The 18,089-nt window shown below is 35.9% G+C and overlaps 3 protein-coding genes across 3 annotated transcripts in view; 1 reads left to right on the top strand and 2 right to left on the bottom strand.

Annotated features, from left to right (window-relative positions):
• The first annotated feature begins 3,840 nt into the window (after positions 1 to 3,840).
• Positions 3,841 to 11,536, top strand: LOC127793890 (cycloeucalenol cycloisomerase). The gene is made up of 8 exons (XM_052324669.1): positions 3,841 to 3,981; positions 4,126 to 4,274; positions 5,187 to 5,268; positions 5,915 to 5,958; positions 8,090 to 8,200; positions 8,297 to 8,488; positions 10,403 to 10,500; positions 11,010 to 11,536. Exons 1-8 carry the CDS (start codon positions 3,975 to 3,977, stop codon positions 11,197 to 11,199), a joined length of 873 nt encoding a protein of 290 aa, XP_052180629.1. The 5' UTR covers positions 3,841 to 3,974; the 3' UTR covers positions 11,200 to 11,536.
• Positions 11,537 to 11,681: 145 nt separating this feature from the next.
• LOC127794278 (RING-H2 finger protein ATL8-like) lies at positions 11,682 to 12,284 on the bottom strand. The gene has a single exon (XM_052325258.1). It carries the CDS (start codon positions 12,282 to 12,284, stop codon positions 11,682 to 11,684), a length of 603 nt encoding a protein of 200 aa, XP_052181218.1.
• Positions 12,285 to 12,984: 700 nt separating this feature from the next.
• Positions 12,985 to 18,089, bottom strand: part of LOC127793889 (uncharacterized) — a 29,124-nt gene continuing 24,019 nt past the window's right edge. The window contains exons 18-28 of the mRNA XM_052324668.1: positions 17,796 to 17,871; positions 17,593 to 17,686; positions 17,423 to 17,492; positions 17,107 to 17,286; positions 15,701 to 15,823; positions 15,518 to 15,601; positions 15,228 to 15,412; positions 14,994 to 15,132; positions 14,842 to 14,901; positions 13,643 to 13,747; positions 12,985 to 13,528 (exon numbers count right to left, since the gene is read on the bottom strand). Coding sequence (XP_052180628.1) covers positions 13,415 to 13,528; positions 13,643 to 13,747; positions 14,842 to 14,901; positions 14,994 to 15,132; positions 15,228 to 15,412; positions 15,518 to 15,601; positions 15,701 to 15,823; positions 17,107 to 17,286; positions 17,423 to 17,492; positions 17,593 to 17,686; positions 17,796 to 17,871 — 1,230 coding nt within the window. The 3' untranslated portion in view covers positions 12,985 to 13,414. The remainder of the gene's footprint in view (positions 13,529 to 13,642; positions 13,748 to 14,841; positions 14,902 to 14,993; positions 15,133 to 15,227; positions 15,413 to 15,517; positions 15,602 to 15,700; positions 15,824 to 17,106; positions 17,287 to 17,422; positions 17,493 to 17,592; positions 17,687 to 17,795; positions 17,872 to 18,089) is intronic.

The following is an 18,089-nucleotide window of genomic DNA, read 5'->3' as shown; positions in this document are numbered from 1 at the left end:
AACCCAACTCAAAATATGATTAAGATATAAAATTTATTTTTTAAAAATTTAATTTAAAACTCAATAAATTTAAAATTTATGAGCTTTGATATACTTATACCGTAAATAAATTTTATATTTAAAGCCCTACCACAGGTTTTGTACTGCAGTGGGCAGGACCATTGGCCCACAAACGAAGAAACGATTAAAACGGATAGAAAACATGTGAGTCCCGAAAAGCGAAATAAGGACCCTCTTTCTAGATGCAGAGTCCTATCCTTGAGAGCTTTTCAGGGCATGTGGGAGTGCCCTTGTCCTTGTCCCAACCCACTTGGGTCCTGGGCCGGCCGCCACCAAACAAAATCCGTCAATGACAGAATGCGACGCCAGAGCACAGTAGCATGCCCTTCCTGACTGATATAATTTAATTTTTAAGATTCTTCCAATAAATTTATTTTTCTTTTTAATTTATTAAAATTACTGTCTTTGTGTAATTTTCTCTGTTCATGTTCTTAATATTATAAGAAGAAATAAATCGTAAGATGTATTTCAGAGAAGTCAGAATTCTAATTCATTACCTACTGAAATAGCACCAACATATCACATCTCATTCTTTATCATTTGAATTATGCCTCCGAAACTTCTTTTTGACTTGTTACTTCCAAAGAAGTTTTCTTTTGAGAACATATTTTACACTCAAATATGCCAAGGGAAGTGTCCAAGTGAACAAATAATAATGGGCCCACAGTAAAGCCCATGGCAAATACTCCTTCATTTGCTAACCCATATAAAAACTCAATAAAAGCACTACTGTTAAGACATAAAATTTGATTCACCAAGTGCAAGTAGGTAGCCTTTACATGCTCAATAACCATTTCGCTTAAACATAATTTTACTTAGGCACATTGATTATAATAATTATGAGGTTCACGTGTTGATTATAATAATTATGTAAGAAATAAAAAATATATCTTAAGCACATTAGATGTATCGAGCCCACCACTATAGACCAAAATTACCCAATTTGCAATATGAGGGCCTTTTGTCTCTTTAATTAAAAAAAAAACACAAGTTATAATTACATTAGTCACATTAAATAATTTCAGAAAAATTATATAAATTACGAACTTATTTAATTTATGAAAAAAAATATTATACACAAATAGTTCTCATTTAAGGCTATGAAAAAATGTACGGTACGTACGTGACGTTGACCATTGCTAGCCTCTGCAAGAGCTGGGTCACCATGGGGTCCACTCGCCTTTATTGCCGGATGAAAATAAAAAGTGGAACGATATCGTGCATATTTAAATTAAATAAAGTTAAAATAAAATATATACTTACGTAATGATGTGTAATAAAAATTTTAAACAGATTTTTTTAAAAATATGGAATTTAGTGGCTCATTCATGAGTAGACTTCAAAAGCCGCCACATGTTAAAAGTCATAGAAAATATTAATATTAAATTTTAATTTTTTTTTGTAGAACATTCAACGTTAGTGTTTAAATAATTATTATTAATGTTAAGAGTCATACAAAATATTAAAATTTAATATTATAATAACATTTCACAAGAGGTGCTACATACATGTTTTAATAAATTTGAAACAATGTTTGAAATTCACTAAACTTAAATTCAAGATTCAACAATTAATATTGAACTAGTATTTAATTATTAAATATTGTCTATTTTAACTGATGTATTAAAATTCTCTCGATGCTAATGAGATGCGACGATGATGCATTAGAGCTAAACAAGTTTAAAAAATAATTGAAAAAAAACTAAGAAAAAGAAGCAAAGAAAAGGAACAGGAGAAAACCCTAGCTACCTGGTATTAATTGGCATGAAGAGCACTTCTTTGAAGACCACGCAGCATGGTTAAATCTCTCATATATTTTCCCATAAATTTGGGGCATCAAAGGGCACATAAAAGTTTCAAGCAAATACAAATGAAAATTTGCATGAATGGGTTACCCATTGCGCCCTTCTCAGAAGCTGAATCACTGGGTGTGTGCCTGCCTGATGGCTGTGAGTGTATACATGTATGTATGGAGGGCGTTGAGGGTTGGCGGTACGGCTGCTGTGACTCTGAGTGGGAAAGCCCAAACGGCAACACCCACTTATAAAGAAAAACTGGGCAATGCGACGATATGTTTCCATAGGTACGATGCCTTTATTGGCTTTGGGTTTGAGCCCACAGCCATAAAATGATAAAAGACTAACTATAGGTCCATACCTAACTTATAAAGATGTACTCTATCGTGGTGGATGGGTAAGTGATACCTTCCACTTACCATTTGTATGAAAAAAATATCATCACTAGTTAAAACACAATTGAATGTAACATTCAGATTGAACACTTAGTGAAATTTATATGTTTTATCCCCTTATCAATACACTTTTTAACTTGTCATAATGTGTCAACGTCATTGTTATAAATTTTTTTATTTAGAAATTTGGTCATAGTACGAAAGGGTAAGCTTCTTTTTTTTTTTTTTTTTCTTCTTATTGAAGAAGGAATTTATCTTTTGATTAATGCTTAAACATGCCAAGATTTGGCCGAAATCTCTTATTTTCACCAATAAAACTTGAGAGATAGAAAGGGAGAGGATTTTATGGTTGAAGTTCTAAATTTTTACTTTTAATTTATAATAGAAAATAACTTTTGTTTCTAGTAAAGTGTTTTTCAATAGTCATACATTTTAGGAGAATATTTTCCGAATTTTAAATATACATATATTTTGTGAATTTTGGAATTTATTGAGGTACAAACATAATTTTTGAAATTAGGAGCTTTTCAGCAAAATTCCTGAATTTTCAGGGAAAAATGTAGACCTCACAGCATGTAGTATCTATGAGAATACATTGGAAACAAGAGGGCGGGTGAAAGGGTAACTAACTACACAGATTGGACTGCATTAAAGCCTAAAGCCCAACTGCGTAAAAGGGTCCCCAAGGTGACTTGGCCCATGGAGCCTAATTTTCCCTTTTTTTTAATAGACCCAGTGAACTTAATTCTTAATACAAAGGAAAACCCTTAAAGCCCATGGCTTAGTTGGCCCAGTGGACCTAATTTTTCTTGCTTTTTCGTAGACCCAGTGGGCTTAAATATTAATAGCCCACGCCCCTTTTGTGTTTTAGATAGGAGGAAAGAATGCCGAATAGAATGGAAGGCTGAGAATGGATGGGGCATTTGAAATGCTTGTTGGGTAGAGATGGAGTCTCCTACGTACTTAGTCCCCTGTCCTGTACTATTAATTATTATATATATTTTTTATTATTTTATTTATAAATAATGTTAATTATCATCTTAAAGATAATGGTTAAATTTCAATAAATTAATACACTTTTTTTTTAAATGAGGTGCATTGTTTTTAATTTTAAAATAATTTTATTAATTAATGATAAATATGTTATATTTTGTAACATTTCATCAACTAATAATAACTTTAGTCATTGCTCTTAGCATTAGCCTTTATCTATTTATGAATTATAATTTATAAGTAATAAAGACAAAACAAAACCTTAAAATCCAATCTTACATTTTATTTTCTAAAACCCCCCTTTTTATTTTACTGAAAAAAAAAATTACATCTTAACTTGAACCAAACACAATTAATTTCAAAATAATTTTACCTTTATACTTCAGTGTTTATTTTTTAAAATATTTAAATAAAATAAAACTAAACTAAAATGCTGAATATAAAGTAAAACTATTTATAATTATGAAAATATTAATATTAATATTAATGTGATTACCTTTTTTTTTTTTTTTACAAAAAAATATTTGCAAGCATAATATCGCATTGAAATAGTAGTGGGCCCTAGCGATAGCAAGCTCGGCTCTTCTGATCTGGCAGTGCCTCGCTCCGCATAAAACCAAGAGTTCACCAGCCTCCGAACCAATAATGTTCAGTCAACAGCCACTCCACACTCGAAACCCAGATCATAGATTCAGTGATCGGCGCCATCTAGTCTTGAGATCCAATCAAAATGGGCGGTAAGTTCACACAAAATCAGGGTTTGTGCTGGCCCCCAATTTTGCTTTCTCGAAGCCTGATTTTTGACAGTTCTATGTGTGTGTATATTCATGTATCTGTGTATACAAGACTCTGTACATTTATCTAAGGTAATAATGCGACAGGTAAGGGAGTCAATTATGATTCTTCAAGTTCGAATCTTTGGCTGTCCTCAAATCCAAGCAAGAGGTGGGGCGAATTGTTCTTCCTTCTCTACACTCCCTTCTGGCTCACCCTCTGCCTCGGCATTGTCATCCCTTACAAGCTCTACGAGGTCTCTCTCGCTCTCTCTCTTTCTCTCTCTCTCTCTCTCTCTCTCTCTCTATATATATATATATAATATCAAAGTTAAGCTATTTAAATTCACTTGGAAGATTTGAATTATTTGATGTGATGATGACTGGCTAGTGAGACTGAAACGGTTTTTTCCATTTTTGATGGCTTTATTTTGCCGGTTTACTAACGAATTGGACATTGTTATAGCTGATGTGGACTGCATTTGGTATTTGGATAATGTTCCTGATTGTTCTAAGAGAACTATTTTGGAGTTATTTTATGGCCTAAATAGATGATATCTTTGTCATTTTTTATTTTGCTCAAAATAGGAGGGGTAAATGTGGTCTATTGTATTGCGTGGGTGGTTGCTGGAAATTGAGGAAGGAGGACCAGCAGAGGAACATATTAGATCCAGTGTTTTGTTTGTTTTAATTTCTAAGAAGCCTGAACAAAGCCAGTGGCATCTTGACTTTTTGAAGTTTCAATTCTTATGTGTTTTTGACTTGTTTGAGTAAATTATAAATTTGTGGCTGTCCTAGTTTGAAGTAAATATGAATTTCTTGATTTGGGCAGCTGCCAGATTTAAGTGCAATGGAATGAAATGACAGGGAAAGGACATGAATTTATATTTTCTACTTTTTTGAAGATACTTCTTCATATCCATTGCTACATTTAGTGTTCTCATGTATGTATATTTGTGCATCATAGTTAAATATATATTTGTGTAGAAAATTCTATTTGCTTTACTCCCCCCCCCCCCCCGCCCCCGCACTCTCACATGGGTCAATTTCATATATGTTGGAGAACAATCTCCCTGTCCACCAGACAGCAAGGTTATGCACATAGGCACACACATACATGCAGTCAAATATTTAAATGTTATCTAACAGTAGCATACTGTGATGGGCAGAGCTTTACAGAATTGGAGTATTTGCTTTTGGGATTGGTTTCAGCTGTGCCTTCTTTCTTGATACCAACGCTAGTTGTTGGAAGGTAAGTTATTATCTCACATTGTCCTATTGAGACTTCACTTTTTGGACGGAAAGTTGAAAGGCTTTGAAAGAATGTGCAATTTGTTTGTGTAAGGGTCACATCCTTGTGATTGTCCAACTGTTTTTCATTTAATCTATTCAACAAGATAAAAATGTCCCTCAACTAAAAATGGTCAAATTGTTATAACCATGACTCAAGTCTATTCACTACGTTTGTGTGTCTTTTCTATTCATTCAAAGTGCATTTTCTCTCTTCAGATATTTAAGACTTTATTCATGCATTCAAATGATTCTTGTGAATTACTACCCGCATTATATTCATGGAGATCTTGTCAAGGTCTAGAATGTAGGGTTTCGTGACTGTTTATTGAAAATTCTCCTATGGATCAAGCAGTTGAATTTCTTAAAGGAATACATTCCTGATTGGGCATCAAAATCTGGCAGTCCTCCTTTCCTTGATGAATTATCTACCTGTGATTAACATTACAAAGGATGATGGAAATTGGTGAACTCATCTGTACCTCCAGAGTACAGCTTCACAGTTAACTAAAAGTACAATCTGGTGGAGCAGTTTAGCAGCTGGATATCCTAAGATAACATTTTGGATTTTGATGGACTAATATTTTGGATATTGGCATATTTTTGCAGGCTGATAGCAGTTTATGTTGGAAGGATCGCTACTGGGTGAAGGCAAGTACTTTGTAGCATAATAAAACTCTGACCATATGCTTGTAAGGTGTTCTGAACTGTAGAAATGTGAATAGGTTGACTATATGTTAATTTGCAGTTTTTAGATTTATGGTCTGTGACTCAATCATGATATATGATTCTATAAAATCAAGAAGAAATATAGTAGTATTGTTGAGATCACTTTTATCCATAATATCTAATTCACAGGAGTGAAACAAAGTCCAATGGATTGCCTTAAAAGATAAATTTCAAATCATTTACTAAATTTGTGTCTTTGCCTTGTCCTTGTTACCGGTACCTCCCCAATACCTCTTCTTTTAACAAAATTTTATGAAAATCGTTTGAAAGAAACTCAATTCCTGATCTTGAAAGTAAGGAATGGGACAGCATTCAAAGGTGTAGAATGTTATATTTTATTTGTTTGGTGGTTGAGACAAGACAATCCTTCTTGTGTACTAGTCTGTTTGTAGTTTTTAGATTATTTACTATTGGTTATGCCTAGGTAATTGGAACCATTTGTATTTTGCTATTTTTTTTTTCTTTTTTTATGTGTAGAGTTTGTCCCTTTAAGGAGTTTACTTGTCCTTTTTTTTTTTCCCGGGGGGGGGGGGGGGTGGTGGAAGCTAAATGAATGCCATCTCTATCCGATTCCATCACAGATCATCCTACTTGTAGCATTGGAGATGGCATTGATGATGACTTGGTGGTTAACTAGCAATTTAACGTCGTTTGTTATGTTGGATCACAAAGTTTTTGTTTTTGCATCTATACCTTTCATTTTGTTGTGGTTGTTCTTGTGTTAAATTTTTAATTTCCTTTTAACCATAATTCTATTTCTCTTAACTTTACCTAGAGCTAGAATCCATGTAGCTATCATTGTTGTTGTTTACCTAGCTCCTTTACCCAACAAACCTCTTCATAAGCTTTATATATCCTTCTCTTGAAAAGCGTGAGAAGGATACTTCCATTATTTGGAAATTATCATTACTTTCTTTTCTTTGATCCTCAATTGTACTCTTTGTCCCATCGGCCTATTCTTTGTTTTCAATCTTCGGACCATGTCTACTTGTTATTTATATTATTTATATCAATGTACATTATGGTGAAGAAAATTGAGGATCTCAATTTTCTTTGCTACCAAAATTAGTGTAGTTGATTGGAGGCTAAAAAGCATGCAAAAGTAAGACTTCAACTGATTACATCAAAACACTAGTAGTATGGGTTGAAAACTATGTCCCTGGGGTTAAACAGCCCTCTGCAGTAGCACAACTAGAACAAAGAAACCAAATATGAAATTTTGTACAAAAGATTCCTCCACAACCTTGTTCACAATACTCCCCCCCCCCCCCCCCCCCCAAAAAAAAAAAAAAAAAAAAAAAACCTTGTTCATAACAAAGATCACAGCCTCATTTGTAACTAAAAATTTAAGGAGGTTATTTCATAGTGAATTACTGATAAGAAAGTACTAAACTACATCATAGTGACATGGAAATGTGCTGTCACATTAGCATACCAGTTGCATACGGCATTTATGTGATGCGACTATCTACTAAAAAGACACATATCGCTTCCATTCTAGGCACCTTATTCATATATCCCACATGCAACCACCGCAAAGTTAAAGTCACATGCAGTGACTTGCTAACTAGACTATCTTGTGGCTATGAAATTACTAGTACACTTGCTAAGTATGTGATAGCTTAAACCAGAATGCTACTTAATCATACAAGAAAATATAACTCTGAAGAAAATCCAACTGCTTTTCCCTTTTCACTGATTGAGTAGACCACTCAATTGAAGATAACTTTGAGTGTTTGTTGCATTACATGAGCTGAAGGCCGTGTCAAATTGGAGTTGTATTTCCTGGACATAGAATTTGGGCATTAGGAGGCACCATCTAGCCAGTTCATTAAGCCTTCAATCAGGCATAGAATTACACTCTTAAAAAGCAATTCATTGTCCAACATTTTTTTTAGTATTTGATTACTCTGTTAAATGTTCTTTTAGCCCATTTAGTGGTTAGGGGAAGCTACAGAAACTGAACCTTTTGACCAAGCTATGTGAATGAGATAGTGATGCTATGGTGATTCTCTCTTCTTGGTTGTAACCTGTAGATTTGTTACCATGACAGGCCAGTATCTGGATAATAATCTTCAGCTATGTAGGGAATTATTTTTGGACCCATTATTTCTTCACAGTTTTAGGAGCTTCATATACCTTCCCATCATGGAAGATGAATAATGTAAGTTAACCCACAAAAATTTTTAGTCTCCATTTAATTCTCTCAGCTTTATCAGTTTGACAGCAATGCAATCTAAACAGTTGTTATTCTGTGCAGGTACCACATACAACTTTTCTTCTCACTCATGTGTGCTTCCTATTTTATCATGTAACATCAAACATAACACTTCGCAGACTACAGCATTTTGTTGCTGACTTTCCAGAGAAAAGCCAGTGGGTTATCAAGGCAGCTTGGATCTTCTCTCTTTCTTATTTCATAGCTTACTTGGAGACATTAGCTATTTCCAATGTAAGTAGCAGTGCCGATACTCTACTGTTTTATTTTTGTTACGTTTTGGAAGTTTTAAGTGCATGGTCGAGAGGGCGGGCCTTGGTAGCAATGCTAAAGTTGTTTTTTTGTGATTGAAAAGTCAGGTTCAAGTTGTTGAAACAATCTCTTTGTAGAAAATCAAGAAAAAGGCTGTGTATAGAAAACTACCCTCCCCAACCCTTGCAAAGCAGGGAGCTTTGTGCATCAGGAATGCCCCCTATTTTTAAGTACATGGTTAGGCTGAAAGAGAAAATATCAGTTGGTATAGTTAATACTTCTGTTCACGATCATGATGATTGGAGAAGCATATTCCAAGACAGTCGGAACACTACCAGAATAGTATTAATACTCCAACTCTTCATAATGATTTTGAAAAACAATATCATGGGCATTATACTAAGTTCTTAAGGTATAGATCCAGCACTGACTAAAATGGTAATGCATCACTTTTTCATCAACCTGGTGTCCATCTAAGACCTAATCAAGTCTATTTCATATAATGTCTTCCACATTGCTTTTTGACTATTTGTTATTCTTGTGGTAAGTATTAGTTGTATTATCATAGAAAATAATTCAGGGATTAGAAACTGTCAAAATTAAATTCAGTTCCTGACCAGGGTATTTTTTGAGTTAGATATTAATGTTTTTTCGTTTTGAATAAAAGATTTATCTTCCTTGCATTTATTTGTCATCAGTTTTATTATGCAAACCAGATAATATTTCATCTCTGGTGGTTGTCTTTTCTTTCAGTGCCTAATTAGAGCCAAACTAATTCCCATGTCCAATATTTTTTCAATTCATGAAGCCTTGACCTTTTTTCACCTTTTTAATCTCACAAAGACATTGTGGAACTAGCTAGCATTTAAATCCAGGTGTAGACTGCACTTCATTAGGACCGATGGTGCTATTGTACCTCTGCTCAAGATGTTCTTACCATGAAAAGTTAGTTACACTGATCCTCTAGGGTCCATAAACTATAACCTGCTATACTATGGTGTGGAGCTCTCTTGAGAAATACGGTAATATTAACCTCCTCTGACTTCTGGTTGAGAAGAGTGGCATGTTTGACATAAAAATGAGCTCTGAAACCACCGGTACTTGGGATCTAAGGCAAATTCCATCCAGACCACCTGTAGTTTGGGCTATTTTCAAAGAGACCCTTGTGATTTACTTTTGGCATTTAAGGTTCCTGTGCTTTTACTCTTTCTTTTTTTTATTTTTTTTGGGGGGGCGGGGGGCCGGGGGGGGGGTTGTTTCAAAGACCCCCCCCCCCCCCCCATCCCCTTCTCTGTACTCTGCTTTTTTTGTTCTGGTATATTTGCAACTGTTCTCTATAAATGGAAAGGGTGCCTTTGATGAAAAAAAAAAAAAAAAAAGGTAAAGCACATGGACGTTAAATGCCAAAAGTTCCAAACCACACAGGTCTGGGTGGAATTTACCATTTAAAATATTAGGCCATAGTTTGGCTTCAGCATAAAACTTTTCTATTCTGAGGGTCAGATTTTCTTGACTCATCTCAGGTTGTATCTGTTATGAAAAATCAGATGAATCCTGCATCTCATTTCTCTAAATCTTTTTCTTAAAACCAGTTTAGATGCAAGTCTTGCTTCTCTCGACTCTTCGCGTCTTTTTTAATCTTAGGAGGTGCCATGTTATCTATCTCAGTTACATTGTACTTTAATGCTTTCTAGGATATAGCAATAATAGGACATCTGATTTTCTGTGCAAAAGTTTATGAAAAACTCTACTTTCTTGCCATGCACATTGCTAATTATTCTGAAATTCTCAGGATTTAATGCTACAATAGCTCATCTATCTAGTGATGCAACCTTGCAACAGGTTTAATAAAATGCTGTCATATTGCACTAATGTTTTTGCTCTGTACATGTGCAGTTCCCTTATTATGAATTTGTGGACCGAGCATCCATGTATAAAGTTGGCTCCTTGTTTTATGCAATTTATTTCTTCGTAAGCTTCCCCATGTTTTTGAGGTAAAAATTTGATGTTTTTTTCCTTCTTGCACTCTTTCTGCGACTTTGGACTTGATAACCTGATCCATTGTATGAATTTGAATTTCAGATATTTTCTTTAAAGACTTCAAACCATCTTTATGTCTTATATCATATGCAAGCTTATGTCCTACACTCACCTATACATACTCTGTATGTTCTATTTTGTCAGTACAGCCCGTTTCAGTCTATCCAAAAATTGTGTCATATTGGGTCGTTCTTCTTTCCTTTTATATGCATATATGGCAATTGCAGTTGCGTGGCATTTTAGAAGAATCCCTCCAAGGTTTAAAGGTGAAACTGTCAAACAAAGTGCCAATCTAATAGTGCAATATGTGTATGGTCTAATAGCATATTTGGATATACGCGATGAGTTGTGCTTTCAGTGACGCTGCATTAGAAAATGCCTCTAAAATGAGCCTCTATGCCCAGTTACTGCTACATTCTTTGGCATGTATCAATTTCCTTAAATGTGGTTTGCACTTATGCAGGATTGACGAGAAACCTGGCGATCCATGGGACATACCCAGAGTGGCCGTTGATGCGTTGGGTGCTGCGATGCTTGTAACTATAATCCTCGACTTATGGCGCATCTTTCTTGGACCCATCATTCCCATTCCAGATACAAAACAATGCCTTCAACCAGGACTGCCATGGTTTCCTGGACATATTCAGGCTTGAGCCGACTGCGGCAGAACAAGGACATACGTAGAGGACCACAGTGTCGCTGCAACCGGATTCTGCATTTTCTGTTGTTCGCCTTGTAAGGTTAGCTGTATTAGATTAGGTCATTGTTGTAGCTGTACACTTTCAAATTCACCAAGGGTTTCCATTGTGCCTTTCTGTCCGAACAGATAGGATAATAGATACCATTGTGATCGTCTCCCTACAACTTGGTTTTGTATCCTTATACTTGATGATCATGAACTTGCTGCCACTGATGATCCCTCAAATGGTAAATACCATACCATACCAATTTGGCAAAAGGAAATAAGAGAGTGATTTAGACAGAAAATAAGGGTTTGTTCCCCTAGATGACGATACAGCTAGAACTTCATGGTCTGTTTGGCAATGTTGCCGTGGGTTTGGGGAAGAACACTTTCCATGGCTAGAAGACTGTTCACATATCTATTTGATTTGGATCAGATTTCACAAATGTTGAATCAAATACTACTAGGAAGCCGACACAGCTCGCAGCGGCAGAGCGGACACCTTGAATTTGTCTCTAGCCATCGACCAATGCAACCACCATGATACACATGCGAGCATGGCAATTGAGTAGCTTCCACCCCATTGCCCAACTCTTCCAAACATATCGCGCAGTTCTCCGCCGAGGCAGTCCTATCAACCGCCTCGCTTTCCGGGCCTTGCATTGTCGCTTGTCTTCCACTATCGAGCTCCATTGAATGGACATGAACCGCTACTTGAATGGCGGGTATGGTGCGCTGACCACAACAATGACATCCATTCATTGCGCCCAAAGCCATCGCATGGGCACATATGTCGCCGACCAATTGAGTAGAATGATTAAATGGGACTCCTGCAGCTAAGAGAAGAGGCAATAACATCTCCCTCGCATCTTCAGAGGGGGTAGTTGGTCGTCGAATTATGTATGAATTTCTGCTCTGACCACCAAACCGATGTAGAGAAAAAGTGATGATTTCTAGATTAATTGGGTCGTCATTGGGCAGGATTTGATCGTCGGGAAAGAAAACAAGGCGGTGGACAATGTCATAGGCACCGTAGCCTGCCATCATCGTCGCCATTCCGGATGCGGTCTTTAACAGAACTAGTAGTATAAAAATTGAGAATAGAGATGGCTGTGTAGAGAGGAGGAGGAGGAGGAGTTGTGTGTGTGTGTGTGTGTGTGTGTATGCATGCATTTTATGAATAGGCCTAATCCTAGTTAGAGTGAGATTGGAAATAAAGGCAGGCAGGCCTAATCCTAGTTTAAAATAGAAATCCTAATCCTAGGCTTAATAGGACTTGGTCCAGCACATAATTAAAACTGCCCAATCCTAGTCGTCATAGAGAGTATTTTATTGATTCAAGAAGACCCGCACATATATATATGGACATATATGCTGTGTTTATATTTTGCTCTGTAGCTTTGAGTAACCAACCGATCACAAAAACAAGAGATGAAGCTCAAGTACGGATCTTTTAGTTTACTTCCAATAGCCATCGATTCATTCTGGAGAAGGATTTAAAGCAGTACGTGAGGATCAATATACAGACTCTCCATAATTTGCCTCTCTATTTACTTCGTTATGGAATTCTTGTTTTCATGAGGCTCCTTTTAAAAACAAAAATCGAAGGACTTAACCCCAACTGTCCACTAGCTTTTTATTTTATTTTACGAAGAGACTGCTTTTCCAACTTAGACCCCCAAGACCTCCCTCCCAGTCACTGAGAGAGCAACCTTACCACTAACACAAAATTGAAATAAAATTGTGTAGCCGAAAAAAAAAAGGAAGGAAAGAAATAGAATTGAATATACTTCAGCTAAATACAATCAGAAAGCGATTCCAAACGAGCGACAGTATGAAGTTGACAATCCAAAATCATACTTATTGCTTTGATTCTAAGAAAAAAATACATGTGCACTAGAATTCTTTTCCTCTTTGAGATTATAAACCAGAATTTCAGTCCTCTCTCTTCATGTTGATAGCAAAGGAGAATGGAGTAACAAAAACAAAAGGGCAGCAAAGTTTGACCAAAAAAAAAAAAAAAAATTCAAGGATACACCACCTTCATACCAACCATTCCGAAACTAGCGATATAACTTACGAACCTATACCTCAAAATACAGAACAAAATGGCTTCTCGGCAGCCCTGAGAGAGCAGCAACTTACAGAACTAAGTCAAAACAACCATTTGTACAGATGACAAGCCTTCACATGAAGTAGCTCAGAGCTTTCTTCCTTCTCGAGCCCCCTTCGCCATAGAGTTCATTCCACTGTTGGAGCTCAGTCATGTTCACAGACTCGGACGAAACACTTGCACAAACCTGGGTATGATATGGTTGGCTAAAATGTGAATTTGAAGTGGAAAAAAACAGAAAGTTGACAATGGCATACGATGATCGAATGAATTGTAAATACACAAGTTATTTGCTCTTTACCCGTTCATGAGCATATTTGAAGTCGTCCATGTTTAAAGGCCGGATATCGGCACTCCCACTCAAAGCTGGAGCGGTTTTACCTTCTGCTAGTGCTGCAGCTCGCTCCTGTCATTAGTTCAGTAAGCAACTAATTGTTATATCACATCAAAGATGCTCATGGAAAAAAAGTATCACGCTCCACAGAATAGTAACCCATACAAACAATAGAAACATGTATGAACACTTGTAATATCACTTAAATATGAGGGTGGAGCATGAGTAAATCTCTAGACGTTGGACCTCCTTAAAACAGACACAGAGACATGTTAACAATCAAACGTTATCTAGACTGTAGAAGAATCTAGTATAAGAGGATTGGAATACGCTTGAAATTAAATGAAATATAATAAGATTTCTACTAGTGTAAGGATAGAAACGTTTTTCTTCACTACCAAATGAAAATTTTCTTTTCCAAATATAGACAATATTGAAGGATCGAACAAGTATACACAATTTGAGATCTGGGGTCGGACACATCATATACAGTTACACCTTTATTACACAGAGAGGTAATAGAAGAATCCATGAAACCCAGGTGAAAATAATTAAAAGAACAACCCGTCACTATGTATAATCTTTGGAGAAGAAGATAATGTAGGGAAAATGGATTGGGTAACCAGGACATAGAGAGGTAATAGAAGAATCCATGCAACCCAGGTGAAAATAATTAAAAGAACAACCCGTCACTATGTATAATCTTTGGAGAAGAAGATAATGTAGGGAAAATGGATTGGGTAAGTGGCTGGCATAGTTGATGAATGAAAACTTCATCAGGATTCAGGATAACCAATTAGGGCTAATTTCCTAGGATGGCTAGCCTTATGATAACCTGGATGTTTGCTACAGAAGTTGAAATCATAAACCAGGACTACAATTTATCTGAACACATGGTTCTCAACAAGCTACAGCACAAATATTTTCTTCCCAAACAGACATAACATGGAAAACACACTAAGGCGATAATTACCACCAAACTCCTGAACAAGTAAAGGATGATTGCAATGTAACATGGAAAATATCATAAAGACAATAATTACCACCAAACCCCAGAACAAGTAAAAGATGAGCTTGCAATAGGATTCGTGATACCAATGCAAACATCAAATCATCAAGTCAGTTTCAAATCCAAGTAGTTCATTCATTCAATAAAAGAAACAGACCTTCTTTTCCTTTTCCAAAATCTCCCTTATTGGGCAATGTGCAGCAGTTACACATAGGTTCTGCAATGTAGAGAACTTGCTTAGAAACACCACCACATTGAACATTTATAAGAGATCATCTTATATCTGGAAAAAGAGAAAGCATAGGCTACCTTAAGGTCACTCCCAGAATACCCATCTGTCATACTTGCAACTGAATCCAAATCAACATCAGGAGATAAGTCCTCTTTTGCTAGGATCACCTTCAAGATCTTTGCTCTATTTGGAGCGTCTGGCAGGTTGACCATCAACCTATGCAAATAAATAAATAGATAAATAAACTCCCAAATGCAGTCATAAAAGAGTTAGCATGAAAACTATTGACCCATTCTAAACAGATGTTCTACCTCCGTGGCAGCCTTCTGATAACAGCCTCATCAAGGTCAAATGGTCTGTTTGTAGCAGCAAGTACCAGAACTCTTTCGGTATCTTTCGTTCGCAAGCCATCCCAGTTCACCATAAATTCATTTTTCATCTTACGCATGGCTTCATGTTCCCCTGGATTTTCCCTCCGGCCCAACATGCTATCAACCTTTTAGAAAAGGGCTAAGAATTAAGTTGATGCAAAAACACAAATTAAGGAAATATATCTATATATATATATATATACACCACAGAAAAGAAAAAAGCAACATACTTCATCGACAAATATGACACTAGGGGCAATTTTACTAGCTAGAGAAAAGACAGCTTTCACATATTTTTCACCCTCTCCAAACCACTGCAATAACAATCAAGGAGAATGAAATAAGTCAAAGAATAGCAAATGAAACAATCAACAAAATGCAATAGTAGGTACAGAAGCTCCTGTTTTATTAACCTTGGATGTGATGCTTGACATGGAAATATTGATGAAGTTCGCACCAGCTTCAGTTGCCACAGCCTTTGCAAGCATGGTCTTTCCTGTTCCAGGGGGACCAAATAGAAGAATACCTTTGCAAGGCTACAAATTAAATAATCAGGGTTAGATATTGGGTGAGACTAAAATAACAGACATGAAGTGCCACAAGTAAAGTCAATATACAAATAAATGAACACCATAGATATAATAAGGTATGTCTATTTCTATAATCATGTTTAAAGTAATTATATACTTCTAGCAACTGCATCAAAGATTATAATAGAAGTCTCCAATAAGCCTAAAATGTCAGGATTTTATTAAAACAGCCTCTGAAGACATATAAGAGGCTTCCTAAAACTGGTTCTAAAGCCCAAGCACTGGTTTGGCATGCTTTGGATGAAGGAACCTCCTGGGGGCTTTGTTAGGCTTAGTTTTGATGTTTTATGAATCAAGGGTATTTTTGTTATTCTATGTAACTCCTACGATCTTTTAGTAATTACTTATGTGTTCAGGTTTTATTTATGATCTTTTCTAGTCTTATTATTAGTAGTTTCAGTTTTTGTTTAGTTTTCCTTTTGAGATTTTCCTAATCATAGTAGGAATAGCATTACTAGAGCTTCTATAAATACAATTGTGATCTCTTAACTTTACTAGTGAATCTCAACAAACTATATTTTCTCTAATCATGTTATATTTCTTTGAATTGTGATGCAATTCTAAGCCTGGGCGTGATACTTGCAGAACCCTAGGTGTGACACATAGAAGCTATTTCTCCCACTCTTCCCTAATCTTCAATTTCAGAATATTATTAACCTTGCTTGCAGACCTACTTTTATCCCCCGAAATTCATCTTTTCAGACTTCTTTTACCTCTAAATTGCCAACCAACCCATTATATATGTAAAACCTAGCCTTTTCAACAATTTTCCTAGGCTTCTAACCCTAAATAAGCCTCCAATTAGTACGTATTCTCATAATACCAGATCTGTCCTACATCAGTAGTCCTTCAAGCAGAAAGAATCCTAACAGAAAGTTATCAGAACATTAATTATCAAACAAACATGGTCAACGAAGGCATTTGCAACAGAACAGAGTTCCATAAATCAGATTACTGCATTTATCTAGGAGTTCCTTCATTGTGCAAGCAGATGCTGTACATGTCACTATATCTTTCCATATTATAAAATCTCATCTCACCACTTTCAGAGAACACAACAAAGAGATTCCAGCACAAGATACGTAGCAATGAAACAGAAGCCAGATGAATCAACAAGAATACAAGAAAAACATTATCCTAAAAAGTCCAAATAACAACGATAATGTGTAATAGCCTAGATCAATCTTCAGATAAAGCTAATCAACACTGAAAAAGAGAAATGCTAAAACCTTGGTCAATTGACCCTTGCAGAAAAGCTCGGGCCTCTGTAAGGGAAGCATCACCAGCTCCTTCAATGTATCCTTGACATTTTCAAGAGCCCCAATATCATCAAATGTGACTCCAATGTCACTGGGTGGGATAACATCAGCTAGAAGCCTTTTCTCAAATTCATTTTCTGTTACAACGTCCTGAGATTAGACAAAGAAAATTGATGCATCAGCAGCTATCAGAAGATAAATTCATAATGTTTCAATAAAAGTGCTTTTATATTTATGCATGTATGGAAATTCCATTTGGTATTAAGAAGCCAGGAAAAAAAATTACCTTTAGAGACTTCTTCAAGCTCTTGGATTCATTCTGGATGGCCTGTAAAATGCCAATCCCATACTGGATGCTGCCAGATTGTAATTGTTATTATTAAACATGTTTATCCATCCGACAATGAATCGTTCAACAAAATGGTTTAATAAAGGTGCTTAGCAACATCACCACACCTCTCACTGGATAAACCAAGCCTTGCATTGGTGTCAGCTTCAGGGTTCTGCATTAAATGATGGCTCAAAGCCCACCCAACTACCTTCTCAGCAGCTTCCATACATGCCAAAACAAAATTTTACCATTTTATTGTTTATTCAGGAATTGTTCAATTGAAAATCGCAATGCAATACATCATTAAATGACAAAAACCAAAACATACTTTCATTTGTAAGTGTTTGATCCTTGATGCACAATGTCTCAAGTCCATCACACTCCAACCCAATCCGATTCAATACCTACAAGATGGGGAACAAACACACCAAAAAAAAAGATTATGGATATGACTGTCATCTTACATGACATGTTTAATTATCAACCCTTACAAAGAGTACCCTATATCATAAAGTAAATCATAGAACTCTAACTCTCTAAGATCCAGGAATTGATATGAAAGCAAGTTAACTAAATTCATATATTCAACTCCTTTATTGACTCCAACCAAGACATAAGAGAG

The sequence above is a fragment of the Diospyros lotus genome, chromosome 2 (genome assembly GCF_014633365.1).
Source record: "Diospyros lotus cultivar Yz01 chromosome 2, ASM1463336v1, whole genome shotgun sequence".
Lineage (NCBI taxonomy): Eukaryota > Viridiplantae > Streptophyta > Magnoliopsida > Ericales > Ebenaceae > Diospyros > Diospyros lotus.
Note: the sequence above shows the minus strand (reverse complement) of the source record. Positions and strands in the feature narration are given on the sequence as shown.

Bases quoted from the DNA above. Each gene is read 5' to 3' on its own strand.
- LOC127793890 (XM_052324669.1), top strand. The intron at 5,269-5,914 runs GGTAAGTTATTA...GCATATTTTTGC, and splicing joins ACCAACGCTAGTTGTTGGAA to AGGCTGATAGCAGTTTATGT. The intron at 10,501-11,009 runs GTAAAAATTTGA...GCACTTATGCAG, and splicing joins AGCTTCCCCATGTTTTTGAG to GATTGACGAGAAACCTGGCG.
- LOC127794278 (XM_052325258.1), bottom strand. From the start codon at position 12,284: ATGGCGACGATGATGGCAGGCTACGGTGCCTATGACATTGTCCACCGC.